At 37.5% G+C, this 16,831-nt stretch overlaps 1 protein-coding gene across 1 annotated transcript in view; it reads left to right on the top strand.

Moving 5' to 3' along the window:
- hk2 (hexokinase 2) overlaps positions 1–16,831 on the top strand; it is a 53,322-nt gene that overhangs the window by 8,858 nt on the left and 27,633 nt on the right. The window contains exons 3-8 of the mRNA XM_024275264.2: positions 2,225–2,387; positions 7,199–7,347; positions 8,159–8,278; positions 12,123–12,218; positions 13,267–13,366; positions 16,018–16,201. Of these exons, the coding sequence (XP_024131032.1) occupies positions 2,225–2,387; positions 7,199–7,347; positions 8,159–8,278; positions 12,123–12,218; positions 13,267–13,366; positions 16,018–16,201 (812 nt within the window). The remainder of the gene's footprint in view (positions 1–2,224; positions 2,388–7,198; positions 7,348–8,158; positions 8,279–12,122; positions 12,219–13,266; positions 13,367–16,017; positions 16,202–16,831) is intronic.

Raw genomic sequence — 16,831 nt, 5'->3', positions numbered from 1 at the left:
CAAATCTCTCCAAAGATTTTCTATGGGGTTGAGATCTGGGGACTGGCTAGGCCACTCCAGGACCCTGAAATGCTTCTTATGAAGCCAGCCTTTCATTACCTGGGCAGTGAGTTTGGGATCGTTATCTTTCTGAAAAATCCAGCCCAGTTCATCTTCAATGCCCTTGCTGATGGAAGGAGGTTTTCACTCAAACTCTGACCATACTCTGTTCATTCTTTCTTTTACATGGATCTGTCGTTCTGGTCTTTTGCTGAGAAAACACCCCCAAATCATGATGTTTCTACCCCCATGCTTTACAGTTGATATGGTGTTCTTTGGATGCAACTCGGCATTCTTTCTCCTCCAAACAGTAGAGTTCTTATCAAAAATTACAGGCCTCTCTCATCTTTTTAAGTATGAGGACTTGCTCACTTGGTGCCGGCTGACTGCATACTTTTTTGCCCCACTCTAGTAATGGAAGCCCAGCTTGCTTTGATAGCTGCCTTCAGGTCATCTGCACTGTTGGGTCTGGTGTCTGTCATCTTCTTGACAACAGCCTGCAGTTTTTTTTTTTATAAACTCAGGTTCAGATCTGATGAGTTTCCTGGCCAATCAAGCACAGCAGTGTGGGCAGGTGCGAAGTCCTGCTGGAAAATAGAAAAAGCATCTCCATACAGGCGGGTTAATCCTTTGATGATAGACCACCTGGGCCTATCAGGTGCTGTAAATTGCTGAAAAAACAAATTTGGTGGCTTTCAGTGTTTCCATGTGCCTGTCCTAAACCCTGCGGAATGCAGAGGACCGGTCAAGAAAGGGCATCCTACCTAAAACTGAAGCCAAATTGTATGAGGAAATTGTTGTTTGAGTCACTGTGGCATCTCCTTAAAGTGAAATTCCAACACAATTTTTATTCATTATAAAAGGGCTTTCAGTAGTTTTTTAATTTTAATTATTTTAAGCAAAAACCAAAAAGCTTGTGTCATTTTTTAAGACATATTTTCTGCAGAGCGCCTGGAGCTCATTAGAAATTTGCATCTTGGTTGTGGGTGGGACTGTGGCCCTTTGCTGGGATATGAGTATAGTTACTCTACACTGATATCCCAGGATTTAATTTGTTTACATTCTTTCTTACTATCTTAAAGTCATTTATTAGTGGTTCCACCAAAAAAGCGAGCAATATCAGAGCTACCGAACCATACAGTTTAGAACCAGATGATAACTCGGATATGGAAAATGACGATGTCAATGAATGTATTAATCTTCAAGTAGAGGATTTAGAATTGGAGCGGAGCAGAGAGACTTTGGCCCGACCGTGGTATTTGCTATGTCACAAACATGAGCTTTTTCAAACTGCAGGTTTTTATCTGCTCCTGACCTGTCACGATTTATAAAGAAATACTCAGGAATGCAATTTTAACCTTAAATTATTTTATTTATAACCTCCATCATGAGAACAATGCTACAAGAATATGTTAAAAATACTAAAACCACGATTTTTGGCTAATTCACAACATACATTAGAAATATAGGAATGAAAGTGAAAGTTCTTATCTGGTAAAAACTTTTCTGCACTTTTCTTTTCTTTTTTTTTTTTAATCTATCTTTTGAACCGTTTCCATGAAAGCCTGAGACACACTGTATTATGCTGTTTTTGTGGATCATATAAAGAAAGACCTTGTGATGCTTTTGTGAGAATTCAGTTTATTTATAAAGTATCAGTTCACAATCAAGCTTCTCATAAAATAGTACACAAACAAATCAGACGGAGCTTTATTAATTATAACTGTTATAATCTAAATCAGTCCAACAATTTAAAAAAATACACCCCAGATTATCCTAATTGTATTCTAATGGGTTATGAAGAGGCCATCAGATTACATGGCAAGGCTTTCTGCATAATCTCAGTCCTGAACGAGCAAAAGGAGACAGATTGTTACAATTTCTTTTCTGACATGCACCATCAAAAAAAAAAAAAAAAAGAAGAAAAGAAACGACATCTCAGAAATGATCATAATTTTCATGCTTTTAGGGAGAAAAACTATTGGAACAACGAGGCTGCAAAAAGAGCACTTTGCAGGTTACATTTGAGTGTCCACCCATGAATGAAGTCCGCATTAGTATGCCGGATAGTTTCTGCTCCTATTTACTTCACCTCGGCTGGATTTGACTTCAGCCTCAGGTCTTTTAATTAACACGGCACTTCTTAATAATTGGTCAACATAATGATGTGTTTTACTCTGTGCAGGTCGACCAATTCCTGCAGCAGTTCATGGTGTCAGATCAGGCTGTGATGGATTTGTCCCTGAGGTTCAGGCGCGAGATGGACAAAGGCTTGTGCAGAGACACGAACCCCACGGCTGCTGTCAAGATGCTGCCCACATTTGTGCGCTCCACCCCGGACGGAACAGGTAACAATTCTTTCACAGAAAATGTTTTCAAAATGGAACTGAACACAATCTTAGCCCCTGCTCGACCTAAGGTTTTTACAGATTACAGCGCTTGTGGGTTACTCTGAAAGAGTCCAAATGTCAAACACGAGAAAGGTCAAACGCAGCAGTGGTTGTGTTTTAAAAGACAAAATTGACTCAGGGGGAATTATTCTTCACAGAATATGAGGTCCTCATAAGGAAGAACTTGACAACCTTAAACTCAACAACCTCAAAGTACAACTGCAGCTGAATGTTTTGCCAAGAACAGAGAAAGATACATTTTCTGAAACATTTCCGTCAGTGCTTGAACATATTCCACATTAGTGGGCTGTAAACTGTCAGTCTGCAAAGGCATTTACAGCCTGTTCTTTTTTCATCTGTGCTGTCATGGCATTTCTGATCACTTTTGTTTTTCTGCTGTCATTTTGAAACATAACTTTAAAGAAGCATTTATAAGTTTAGTCTGCTTGTGACAGATGGACCTTCTCAGATGTTGCTTTGTGGTTTTGTCAGGTTATACTTTTGGTGCACTGGATATTAAGACACGTTTGTATTGCTAATGTATCACTTACCGTATTTTTCAGACTACAAGTCACTTTGGAGTGCAAGTAGCAGCATCTAACAAAAACTGCATAATAAAAGAACAAAAAAATTAATGTATGCCATGTTGACCAGCTCAGTGGCCTTGTGTTAGAGTGTCCGCCCTGAGACTGGAAGGTCGTGAGTTCAAATCCAGGCCAAGTGATAAAAAGAAGTGCAACGCTTCTGAACAACTCTGTCAAACCCAGCTTAATTCTGCATTCACACCAACATGATTCATGCGTCAAAGGTGCGTCCTCTGCCGCTTTTTCGATGCGCTATAAATTTGATGGTCAATGCTTGTCCAAAAATGAATTAATAATCTAAACGCTCCAGACACGTGTGGGAAAAGCTACTGTTAAAAGTTTTAAGCCTCAGAGCTACATGGAAGCTTTGACTGTGTATCTCATAGACAATGTTTGGAAAACACAGATTATTTCAAGAGATTAAGTTCATTTTGAAGAGCTCTTAAAGCAGAGATAAGTGCTAGGGGTGGGTATTGGCAAAAGTGTGATGATACAATAAATATCACAATATGCGTCTCACGATAAAATGCATATCGTGATATATCCCAAGACTTTATTTCTGTAATTATCAGCCTTTTTTCTTTGAAGCCCAGCAGAACTTTTGCTTGTTTCGCCGACAGCATTTTGACTGAAGCTCCATTCATGATCCGCTACGCAGCTGCACCGCTTCATTCGTTCTTTTCTGAGCCGCCACGAAGCTCCACAATCCATTTTTTATATGATACTGGCAGCAACATGGCACAGAGTTTCGGTTTGGTACTCATTCCAAATAAGTCGTACACATCACATAACAACAAAAACCACAATGCTGACTGAGCATTTAATACAAGCCGGTTCTTGCGAGATTTTGTTGTTGTTTTAGTTGGAGTGTAGAGCTGTTCAAAGAGGCTGAATGTGCTGTGCTGACAACTAGCGGTCAGAGGTTCAAGTGGAAGACAAAAGTAAGTTGCTGAAGGATGCTCATAAAAAATAGATGAAATATCATATTGTCAGCATTTTAAATTTATACAAGTACCGCCAAGCGAAATATTGCGATATATTGCAGAATAAATTTCTTACTAATAAGTACGTCTCCATGTCTGGGTTCATGAAATCATTCATTTTTTTTTTTCTTTTTAGGTGAGCTTTACTATCTACTGCGAAGCTGTATCTAAATGACGGTGCTATCAGCTGTACTTTCATCTCTGTGTAACCCAGATTTAGATGACTTGCTGTACCGCATTAGTCCAAAAAATGAAAACAAAAAAATAATGTCTCGTTGCAAATTAAAAAAATCATAAAGTTCTGGAGGAGAACAATCAGATTTTCCTCCATGTTTGTTTTGGACTGCACTTCTTCTGCATTGCTGACAGTAGCAAACACACCATATAGCAGTTGTTAGTGGAAACAACCGCTCAAGGGCAACTGGTTGTTATTTGGAAAAGTAACAAATACATGAGCCTAGTTATGTTTATAAAATCACATATAAGTTGCTCCTGAGAAAAAGTGACACCCCCTGGCCAAACAATGCAAAAAACGGGACTTGTACACCAAATAAATGTCTAAATATGTAATATAACCCCCCCTCCCCCAAAAGGATTTTATTCTTTAATTTTTTTGTTGTTTAACAAAAGAATTAAAATCTGCAAGCAAAGCATAGAGTCAGAACTTAACAGGGTGAAGCTGTTTCTCTGTTCACAGATAAAACCAGCTTGCTGTTAAGCTTAGATGTTTCCCCACTTTATCTATATTTAGGTTTAATTGAACTCTTTTCTGGTGCCTCTGTTTGAAATAATGCAATCTTACAGTTTAAATAGTTGTACTTTTTTACAGGTTTGTGTCATTAAATGTTCCTGTTTGCTGCAGAAGCTTTGATATCTTTGTAAAGCCCTTTGATTCGCCCTGTGTATGAAGTGCAAATGAAGCTGCTTCGCTTTTATAAGTCAGTCTGGGAGTGAGGAGTTTGATGATTTAAAAATGTTACAAAGTGATTTTTTAAAAAGTGCTTCATTTTAATCAGTAAGTAATTAGGAAGTTTTTATTTGACCAGCGTTCTCTCCTTTTTTTTCATAATAGGTACCTGTTGGCAATATTTCAAAACATTTAAACATTGTTAATTTATCTCTTACAAGTTGGAGAACGATCAGTGAAGCAGCTATTAGCAGTGGGATATGTATGTTATGTTTATGTATATGTATATGTTATGTATATCTACCATACAAAGTGTGAAAGACAATGAAAAGCATTTTTTCAGCTGTTTAAATTAAGCAATGTTTTACCTTATGTTTTAAATACAGAAATTAAAGGAGAAATTAAGCATTATTCATTTAAAAAAGCATTTCTATGACTTGAGGAGACAAATGTGTAACTTGTATCCTCAATTTAAAATAATATGCACATTTTTGCTATTGTGGTAAAAGGTAAATTATGATGTTAATTTTTTTATACAAATATTGAGAAACTTAGCAACAGAAAACTGTGATAGCAAAAACTCAAAAATGAAATCTAGGTTTGTGGGAAATGTGAACATCACTGTGGATTTAGTTGCAACTGAAACCCAAACATGCAAATCAAGATTATTTGTACAGCACATTTTGTATGCAAAAACAATTCAAAGAGCTTTACATAAAACATTAAAAAAAGAAAATAAAAATTCAACAGACATATCAAAAATTGAAAGAAAGTTAAAAATAACTGACTTTAGCTTAAAGTAACAGTGCAGATGTAAACTTTTGATTAAAAATCAATCTAATGCCGCTGAGAACAGCTGAATCTTTCATTTGGATATAAATAAACTGAGTGTTTCAGCTGATCTAAGGTTTTCTGGAAGTCTGTTCCAGATCTGTGGAGCAGAGAAGCTGAATGCAGCTTATCCGTGTTTGGTTAGGACTCTATGAACTGACAGAAGACTGGTTCCAGATGATCAGAGAGGTCAGGCTGGTACATACTAGGTCAGAAGGTCAATTGTGTGTTTTGGTGCTAAGAGACAGTCAGCCACAGTAAAGACCTCCGAACTGGACTGATGTGGTCTATTTTTTTTGTTATTTGTCAGAATCTGAGCAGCAGAGTTCTGAATAAGCTTAAGCTTGGTAGTCCTGTAAAAAGGCAGGGTTTCTGTAAATTGACTGATTGACTTATTTTGTGGTTGCCCTAATGTGTTGATCAGAATTCTTTCTCACCTGGGGGAGTGAGAGCATATAGATTTTAAAATAGAAGTAGCTCCGGGATGGAGCCTTGTGGAACTCCACATGTTTCTGAAAAGTCTCTATGAAGGTATACTTCTAGCAGGTATGCAGAGATACTTTCTTATGTGGGAATGTAATTTGATGCAGTTTCCACCATACCAAAGGATCTTCCTCAGTATCTATGATCGCACCCAACAAGTAGCTAATAAACTTACTTTCTACAGTTTTTGACAGATGCTCAACAGATGAAGAGGGGAGGTGTTAAGATAAGCACTTTATTGCAGTCTATGCCATCTTTTGCAAAACGTGTATCGCACAGGCTTATATTCCGATGACAATACATTTTTGATTTATTGTGCAGGCCTAATCAGGATTACCGGTAGGAAGAAAAAAAGTGAAAAGCATGCAATTATCTCCAACATTGACCCAGAGGCACTAAAGGAACCAATTCTGAAGATGCAGCTGAAAAACTAAACTACTTGGCATTTCTGTGGAGATTCCTACATTGAAACTTTAATTTATAGACAAATTTCTTGTTACTAGTTAGTACTTGGGCACTTCATGGATGTTTGCGAACGTTTCTTATGCCAACATCTTCTGAGCTTTGAACTAAAGCGTTGTTTTTAAGTGGCAGCACGCTGAGAGAAAAAAATGGGAATTGTAAAACAGCTGCCATTTAATGAGCTTTTTGCTGTGCACATGTGGGACTCAGGGGATAGGGAGGACATTTCAGTAACAGTTCAGTAGTTCCATGAGATTTTCAAATAAAACTTTTAATTAAAAAGTTTATCTTTAGCTTGAGTGTAAATCAAAAGAAGAAAGCACCCTAAATTCCTGAAGGTGGTACTTTCTTCTCAGCTTGTTTTCATGAAAACCGTTATAAGAAAACATTAAAAACAGACACTCTCCTCAGACTTTGCCTTAAGAAAGGAACCTGCAAGTCCATTTTCTTATCGTGAGAAGAAACGTCTGTTAATTTTTCGTTTGAACGTGATAAATTCTGCCTTTTTTTCCTGTTAAGAACAAGGGGAATTCCTGTCTCTTGATCTGGGAGGATCCAACTTCAGAGTTCTCCTGGTGAAAGTCAAAGCTGATGGCGAGCAAAAGGTGGAAATGGAAAACAAGATTTACGCCATTCCTGAGCACGTCATGAGAGGCTGCGGGTCCGGCGTGAGTTATCACTTTGCTTTTCATGTTTCCTCCTGTGTTTGTGGGTCTGATGTTCGCCAACTATTCATGCATGAGAAGAAGTAGTTTTGCTTCACCATCAGGGTTTCAGCTTTGTGAGTCCAATTTAAGTTCTGGAATGCAAACTGAGTTTGCACTCTAGTTAACATAAGCTTCAGGTGCACAACAAATGAGAGCATCTTTACTGTTGCAGCTGCAGCATCATCCACACCAGCTCTCTGTAAATATCTTCAGTGCTCCACATGTAATCTGTAAATAGAGACCTTTCCAAGGTCTCAAAAAACAGAGATTAATCTAATCTACTTCAGTAAAAACACAGCAGATTAAGTGGGAGACTGATTTATGTGATTGTGAATTCAGAGAAAACAAGGTTCCCTGAAACCACAGACGGACCATCTGACCTCACTTCTGAAGACTTGTCCTTTTCTTATAACTTATTTTTTTAAAACAGCATGTAGGGAAATTGATGCTACATTTTTTTCCTGTTAGTTTTAAAACTCCCGAATCTCTCCTAACACGCACATAAATATAGTCTACTTTAGATGCTGCATATGAAAGCAGCAAACTTTGAAGTAAAGCATCAGCTGAGAGCATGAGGGCAGAAAGGACAAATGATGCTGCATTTGACATTGGGTCAGATTTGGATATGAATTATTCATGTTCTTTAGTAGAAACAAATCCTATTTGTGCCAAAAATGTTTTATTCGTACATATTGTTCATATTAAGAAGTCACGAATGTTTTCTCTGTGAAATCATAAAATGTTTGTTTAATGTAATGTGACTTGTTTTCAGTTGTTTGACCACGTGGTGGACTGTCTGGCTAACTTTATGGAGATGAAGGGGATAAAGGATAAAAAACTTCCTCTAGGGTTCACCTTCTCGTTTCCATGTCTGCAAACCAAACTGGATGAGGTAAGGGATTTAAAAACATTTTTTTTATTGCATTTTCATGGGATTTCTCATGTGAACTGAAACAACCCCTGAGGGCAGACAGTTCCTGCTCTCCCATGCCCGCCAGCTTATAAAGGTTGGAATTATCTAGTAGCTAATACCTGGTACATGTGCTACCGGGTAGACAGTAGTATTCTGTCAGGAGGAGGTTGTGGATTTGTGCTTTTAACATCCTGGCATTTCCGCTGAGATGAGGAGTTTGTGAAGAATCCATGCATGGAAAACATGGCAGTTATTTATATTTATAATTTCTGAGTGAAACAAAATGAACTGAGCAGTAAACTAAGGGGTGAAGAGGCAGTTAGTGGGGTCTGAAATTGAGACTTATTTGCATTTTAGAAACAAGATGTAACTACATTCCAATAAGGGAAGATTTTAGAAACCTGGGTAAAGATTTTTTTTGTAATGTGGAAAGATGTACACAAGTAAGTTCATACATAATCTTTGGCAGCTTAGCTCAGATGACGTCTTGCATGCTTGGGAGGAACTTGGACAATAGATTAATTAAACCCCAGAGCTTAAACGCTGATGGTTGTTAGCCTCATTCCAGGTGGAGAACAGGGTGGAGAAGAGCTGGGGAACTTTCTAGAATGCAAAGAGAGACATACATTTAAAGATGAAAATATGATAAGATTGGCTGAGAAGAAAAGACAGGCGATTTACCTTTTGGTTCAAAGTGAATGCCTGATTGGTTATGGTGTGTACAGCGATGCTACAACCATTGAATATATAAGAGAACCGGACTGATTGAGTGTGACATCACCTGTATAAAATGTCTTTCTTCCTGTTCCAACCAAATAAAGTCAATTTGATCCCCCTTTTTTATGGTATGGACGCCGCCAAGTTTGTGCCAGAAAACATAATTAAAGGGTAACCAAACAGGGAAGTTAGAAGCTGACTCCACCCACAGCTGGGGGGATGGGGCTGGGGAACAGGACTGGAGCTGCAGATCATGACGTGAGACTTCTGAAATGATGTGGAACTTAAAAAGTGTCCACATGATGTGATGTTTAACCATTCACAAAATTACACTGTAATACCTCGATTCAACCTGTAGAGGGCAGCACACAGACAGGTTTTGACAATGTTTTCAAGAATTAAACAAGTTTATTTTAATTTGTCAAAAAATTAGGCAATCACTAACCGACAGCACTTTTAAAGCCCTGTTTATAGAGGTCAACAGCCAAAAAAAAGTTAATTTAGGGTTTGGTTACCCTTTACACAATAAAGGCTTTCACAATAAACTTAATGGCTTTGGTTATCCTACACTGTTTCTGCATGTAGCTTTTTGTCATTTTAGTTTTTTTTATGTCATGCATTTATCTGCAGTTGCAAGTTGTGTATATATACATATATATATATATATGTGTGTGTATGTGTATATATATATATATATATATATATATATATATATATATATATATATATATATATATTTATATATATATATATATATATATATATAAATTTATGTTGTAATATCCTTTTCTGTTTTTTTCATTTATTCATGTATGCACCATCTTCAACAAGACAAATTTCTCGTATGTGTTAAATTGTACTTGGCAATAAAGTTGCTTCTGATTCTGATTAAGCAGTGATTGGTCAGAGTCCATCTGAGTTAACGTTTTAATGTGAGCCACTCTCACCAATCAGGAGGGAGCTTGTTGGAAATCCACACCTCGTACCCTCTGAAAGTGTGCTACACAAAATCTGCTTGTCAAATTTTTTCTGCTCTTTCAGACATTTTTTGAGGCATCTGATTGGTCATCTTATAATTTATTTATCTTCCGATTAAGAAAAACATATTTAAAAAATAGGATTAATAAGAACATGTTAAAACGGTATTGGAGTAAGAATTCTGACAGGTTCTTGGAACCAGCAGGTACTTCCTGTTTGAAACACACTGGGGGAGGAGTCACACAGTCCACTTCTCATATACAGTCAATGGTAACAACCAAGCATACCTGGAAGTGAAGCAGATCTTTTTTTTATTGAAATTGCACCAAACTTCACAGCTAAAAATGAATTCCTCGGTAAGCTTCATCACAATCTCACTGAAAGCAGACGTATGTATTTAACACTTTTCCTTGGAAGATTACAGCATTGTTGATCTGATCTAATATTTTTTTGGTGGCAGAAGATGAGAACATTTCTACAAAGTAGATGTTAATAACACCCAAGTTCAGCTCTTGAAGGGTCTTTTTCGATTTAAAAAGGCCTTAGCAGGAAGTGTTGGTAGGAAAATTACTCATAAGCCTCCTTAAAAGTTGGTACAAATCTCCACACGCATTCTTATTCATATGAAACCATTTTATTCAGTATTTATTACCAACAGAATATTCTTCATTTTGGGTCTGATTAAGTGTAAAATATCCAGAACAAAGTTTGGTTTTGCTCTTTTTAAGTCTTCTTAAGTATAATTATTTTCCTTTTTTTTTGTTGCAATAGATCAGAATCTTCCAGTTGACAGTCATTTTTGTCACAGCCCGTCTTCATTGCTGTGACTGAGTGCTCTGAACACAGCTGTGAAAAGGATGATTCTGAATTGATTTGTTGTGCATTTTAGGTCAAAGCTTATTATAGATATTTTTTTCTTTTTTTTCTTTTAATAAAAACACATATATTCCTGCTTTAACTGAACTCAGCTCCTGTCCTGCTTGAATGATTTGCAGCCTCGACTTCTGTGGTTTGTTTCTTCCCCTGATTTTTATTTTTATTTTTTTTTTAGTTTTGCTGATGTTAGCTCACTCAGATGATCCAGACTCAGAGAAAAATAAAGTTCTTAGCCGTCAGTATCGAGTGGCAGCTCCTTTCCTCTGGACTTAATCTTGAAATTGCTTTTCTGAACAGAAGAAGCTCGGAAACATGAAACTCCCTTTTGCACTGCCTCTGCACCTCCACTTTGTGTGCTGTGCTCCAACTGTCATGTACAAATGCTTTAAGGGCCAGTTAGACATCAAAAGAACGTATTTTATTTTCTCGGGCTACATTCACACGACTGAAAGGAACTGATGTTATTTCGTCTTCCACTGTTCTTTGAAAGTGTTATTGATCTGCAGCTAAATGTGATGTTTGCTTCCCTTTCTCAGTGCTTGAACTCTCCACCAAATTCACGACGGACTCCTTTGTAATGCAGCTAACAAAAAGACAAAGAAACTGCACAGATGATTGCTCATAGCTCTACTTTTCTTTTTTTCTATGAATGATCAAGTGGGTGACAAACGTTTTTTTCTGCCCAGCAGTTAAGCCCACTGTCTCATTTTCAGCTAATTTAGATCAAAATCTAATCACTGCTCCCCGAATCCCACTTCACATAAATCAAAAATATTCTTTCAAGCTCCAAGTGGTCTTTTAAATGCACTATTTTTACGTGCATACAACTCTGTCACTATGACAACACAGTTTGACCTGCAAAAAATACACTTTTTAAAGTTTTCATTTGATTCAGATCTGTTACCACTCATCAGGTTTTTGATTACAGCCTCACTCACCGCTGAGTCCTGTTAATTCTTTTCTGTGTTCTTGATACATGGAGCATGTAAAGAACCCTCCAGAGAGAGATCAGACAGTGTCTGCCACAGATACTGAATCCATGTTTGACCCATAAATCTGATCTAGTTATTTATCTTCATTAATGCAATCTCTGCAATTAAATATATGTATGTATGTTTAAAAAACTTTTTTTGAATCAACAAGTATTCCTTGCTTTACATTGCATTGCTGTTTTATGTTTTAATGAGTGCTGTTGTCGAGGATTTGAGGCCAAATGAATGATGCACACTTTGGGTTCTTGTTGTTCCCACAGAGTGTCTTGTTGTCTTGGACCAAAGGCTTCAAGCTAAGTGGAGTTGAAGGAAAGGATGTGGTCAACCTTTTGAGGACCGCTATTAAAAAGCGAGGGGTATGTGAGGCTTTTATCTTCTATTCCACTTGAATTTTTAAAGACAGACATTTTATTTGTGTTTTCTTTATGAGTAAACACACTAAATCTACAGTGATACATCTTGAAAACTGACTGGCTATGATCAAAGATTACCAAACTTTTTTTTTTCTTTCCCATTTCAGCTAGTCAGTAGTTGTAGATTCTGAGAAACAAAGTCAGTCGAAGGTTCTGAAAGCCTAAAGGGATTAGTCGGGCTACATCTTGGTCGTTCTGTTTGCTCTGGACATTCATCCCTATTTGAATTTGCAATTGGAAGGGAAAAAAATGTGCCATCGCTACTTGAAAATGTTTCAAAGCCAATAATAAATAAAACTGGGAGCTGCATAAATAGGCTTAATGAGCTGAAAACCTGGGATGAAGGAGGAAATTCAGTCATTGGAAAGCGGGCTGTGCACAAACACGAACAAATGCTGCAGCTGTCAGTTCCTGCAAATGACATGAAGTGAAAATGACTTCTTTCCAATGAATCCTTGACACTCGGGAGCATTTGGGAATAGGTGCAGCCAGCTTTTTTTATTGGACTTTGGCACAAACTCATTCATCTGTAAGTGCATAAGAACTTACTTCATCTTACGGGTGTCACGGCTATTTACTGGGAAAGTCGAAGCATGTATTTGCTGGCATGCACTCTGCGGGCGATTGATGGTCGCCTGTTCACAGGTGGTCAGGGATTAGATCAGCTGCAGAGCTGGAACAGCATGCATGACAGGGCTGTCCAACCCTGCTCCTCAAGATCTACCACCTTGCTTGTTTTCCAGCTTCTCCCTGCACTTCTTGCAGCTAATTACTCGGATCAGGTGTGTTCAGTGAAGTCGAATGAGGAGACACCTGAGTCATCTAATCACATAGAAGCAGCACAGAGAGAGCTGTAACAGGCAGCGTGCTAGATCAGAACCTGTAGAGTGTTCAAATTCAAATGGACTAAAGCTTTACATTGAACCTGTCATTCAAACAACATTTTCTGAATATTATGATTGATGTAGCGTTAAATAGAATCTCATTGCAGGACTTTGACATTGACGTGGTGGCAGTGGTCAATGACACAGTGGGAACCATGATGACCTGTGGCTATGAGGATCAGTACTGTGAAATTGGCTTGATTGTGGGTAAGTCCTGCTTCAGCTCACTCAGCCTAAGTGAATTGACAGCAGTGTGAGGCGCATAGTGGTGCTGGAATCACCGCCGTTCTATCATCCGAAACCACAGTAGTTTAAAGCTGTTCTCGGCTGTTTCTCTGCAGAACTGACGTGAAACAAAACAAGTGTGTATGTGGCTGCAGGTTGTTTAACAGTGATTATTTAAAGACCCACTCCGATCATATTGTGTTTTTTTTAAAGCATCCCCGGTGATCTTTTAATTATGTTTACGCCATTTTTTTAGGAGATAGTTTCTGTAGAGTAGCAGGATTTCATTAGAAATTCACTTCTGAGTTGTAGATGTGACTGTTGGTGCAGAGTAAGCCCACCCTCCTCCAATCGTCCATCTGTCGATATTTTGCACTCCCCGCCTTAAAATGAAAGTTTAATGTCTACTAAGCAATATCTTCTGCATGTCCACGCTTCTCTGATGATAGCTTTGTATTTGCTTCGTGATGTTTCAGCTTCCCTTATGCTTAGAACTTTGCATTTGCTATTGTCGTTGGATCTGCTCGTCAGAAATATCCTTAGCAACAGTTGCTAGCATCATTAACTCCTGTCGTTTCAAAGGACACGGAAAAGATATTGCTTAATAGTACATGAGAAAATGTTCAATAAACTTGTTCAGTAGACATAGACAGTGGATTGCATAAAAATATTTTTAGCACAGATGGGACCCCGTACGGCCCAGCCTCAGCTACTCTGCCTTTAGTGGCCCCAAGGTAAATTCATTTTGAGACCCTTGATTTACACGCTCTCTCGTTAGCTTACAGCCCCTCACAACCCCAAACTACAATAGTTTTTTGCCAGATAACATATCGGACAAAAGAACCAAAGATGTTTATGGATCTAGTGCAGGGGCCTCAAATGCACAGGGGGACAAAACACATGCCGAACAGGATAAACATTTATTGAACACACTTAAACTATTTTTTAAAACGTTAAAAACGTAACTTTTTAACATTACTATTAGTAAAGATAGGCATGAATTTTATTCCAGAATAAATCAACTTCAACCTTAAATAACTTTCAATATTTTACTCTCCATAAAATTATATTTTGTTAAAATTATACAAGTTATAAATAAGCACAAGATAGCATCAAAATGATCTGGAGGGCCGAGTATAATTACCCGGAGGGCCGGATCTGGCCTCCGGGCCTTGACTTTGATCTAGTGGATGCATCAGAATGGAGCAGAACAAATACACTCTTTATTTGATGGTATTTTTACATAATCTGCTCCTGATTTACTATGATTAAATTAAATAAATACTCAGAAATTAGATTTGGAGATACATTTTATTATATATATGTCCTCCTTCATGAGAAAAATGCTACAAGAACAGGTTAAAAACACATTTTTCATCAGAAACTGGTACAACTAGAGGTCATGAATAGGAATAAACAATCGGTGGGGTTTGATCAGATGGGAAGTGTATTTCACATATCAAGGATTTTTTTTTCTTTGTGGTGTGGCTGCTTTTTTTCAAGACCACATTCAGGCTCCTTTGTCATACCCAACATACGGTGGGTGCTTTGTCCGTCCCGGTCGCTCAGCACCTGCTGTTCTTCCACACATTTGTATGTTTTCACTGGGGTTTTGTCCCTTTGGTGCTTCATAAATGCACATTTTGTTCACAAAGCATTGACTACAAAGGTGTGTCATTCAGGCTGTTTTAGCCATGCTGATTAATGAAAAGGACAGCTAAATAATTATGCAAAACACCAGAGTGTTGTTTGTGTTTCACAGGCAGAATGATAAGCACCCCGATAATCATCACCGCCTGCTACAAACAATACATCACTTCATTTTTGTCACTAATAAAGATCTTCGTAATGATGAGAACAAAACCTTTACTGTCTGACATTCTGGATGTTATCTTTTAATTTTCTACTTCTTAAAAGCAAATATAAAAGGTTTTTCACAGGACCATATGATAATCACAAAAATTTTCATTTTTTAGGCCAAACTTCCTTTCATTGTAAGGTTATGTTCAGAACAGAGATCTCCAATCTGAGGCTCAGGAGCCACATGTGGCTCTTTAACCACTCCATAGTTGCTCTTTGGCTGAACAAAATAAAGGAAGTCATTTTTAAAAGTAAGGGTCACTCAATTACCATTGATCGGTAGAGCCAAAATTTAAGCTTTTCATTTTATTTAATTAATACAAGTTTCTTTTCCAAGTATTCATTGTGTGGGATCATGGAATGTATGAGTTGATGGGATATATAATTTCAGTTGCTACATTATTTATTTTAATTGTAAAGTGATTTGAGCTGTGAATGCAAACAGTATTCAATATTCCTAAAGAATAAAATAAGACTGTGGCTCCCTCAGATCAGTAATAAACAGGCCCTCTTCTGGATATCCATATGTTTCTTTGTGTTCCGTACTGCTTGCAACTCAGTTATTTATGTTTGTCTCAGGCTTTTTCTTTATCTACTTTGTAGGATAAACTCATAAAAAACCGTAGACCTTTTGCTGCTCTGTAAGTGGGCACATCTTCAGAATCAGCAGGAGATATAGTCATCTTTTTTTTCTTTTCTGTGAAATATTTCACTTTACTTAAAGCACTTTTTGGTTGATGGGCGGTTGTTGTTTTCCCCTGCTTTCCTTCAAGGAACCGGCACCAATGCCTGCTACATGGAGCAGATGAGGAACCTTGACCTTCTGGATGGAGATGAAGGGCGGATGTGCGTGAACACCGAGTGGGGCGCGTTTGGTGATGATGGTGCCCTGGAGGATCTCCGCACCAACATAGACCAGGAGATAGATTCAGGATCACTGAACCCTGGAAAACAGCTGTGAGTGTCTCCAGAATGATCTTGTTTTCTCGGCGCAACACACATAGATTGTTTTTCGATCCCTCTTTCACTTCTCTTTGCTGCTGTTGTGGTTTTGGTGTATAAAACTGCACACATATGCTAATGAACATTTAGCATAATAGTGCAATATCTTATTTTAACCTTTTCTTGTCAAAAATGAATACAATAATGGATGCATTTTGTCATTTTTATTTATTTGGTAACTATAAACCGCAATTTATTACATGGTTTTATGTGATTTATGCGGAGTAATCAAACATAATTGATTGTGAAAAGTTTTCTTGTGAAACGTTTTTTGCCAAAAACAATATAACATTGTTTTCACCACCATCAAATGGTAATAAGCGTCGCCTGAGCAACAAGATATTATCCTTTATCATCATTTTTTGTTTCTCAGCATATAGAAGTGATACTTTTTTTTTCTTATATCAGACTCCATATTCACAAAAAAAAAATAAAAACGGCTAGGTCTTTACTTTGAACTTATTTTCTCCATGTTTTATTAAACAATATAAATCAATTTTAATGAAAAAACCCAAATCTGATGAGATTATGAGTCCTCTTTAGTGTATTGAATATGTAGTGAAGCCTTTTCCACCAGACTTGAAT

Source organism: Oryzias melastigma, linkage group LG9, assembly GCF_002922805.2.
Source record: "Oryzias melastigma strain HK-1 linkage group LG9, ASM292280v2, whole genome shotgun sequence".
In the NCBI taxonomy this organism is placed as follows: Eukaryota; Metazoa; Chordata; class Actinopteri; order Beloniformes; family Adrianichthyidae; genus Oryzias; species Oryzias melastigma.
This window is presented reverse-complemented; position numbering and strand designations above follow the sequence as displayed.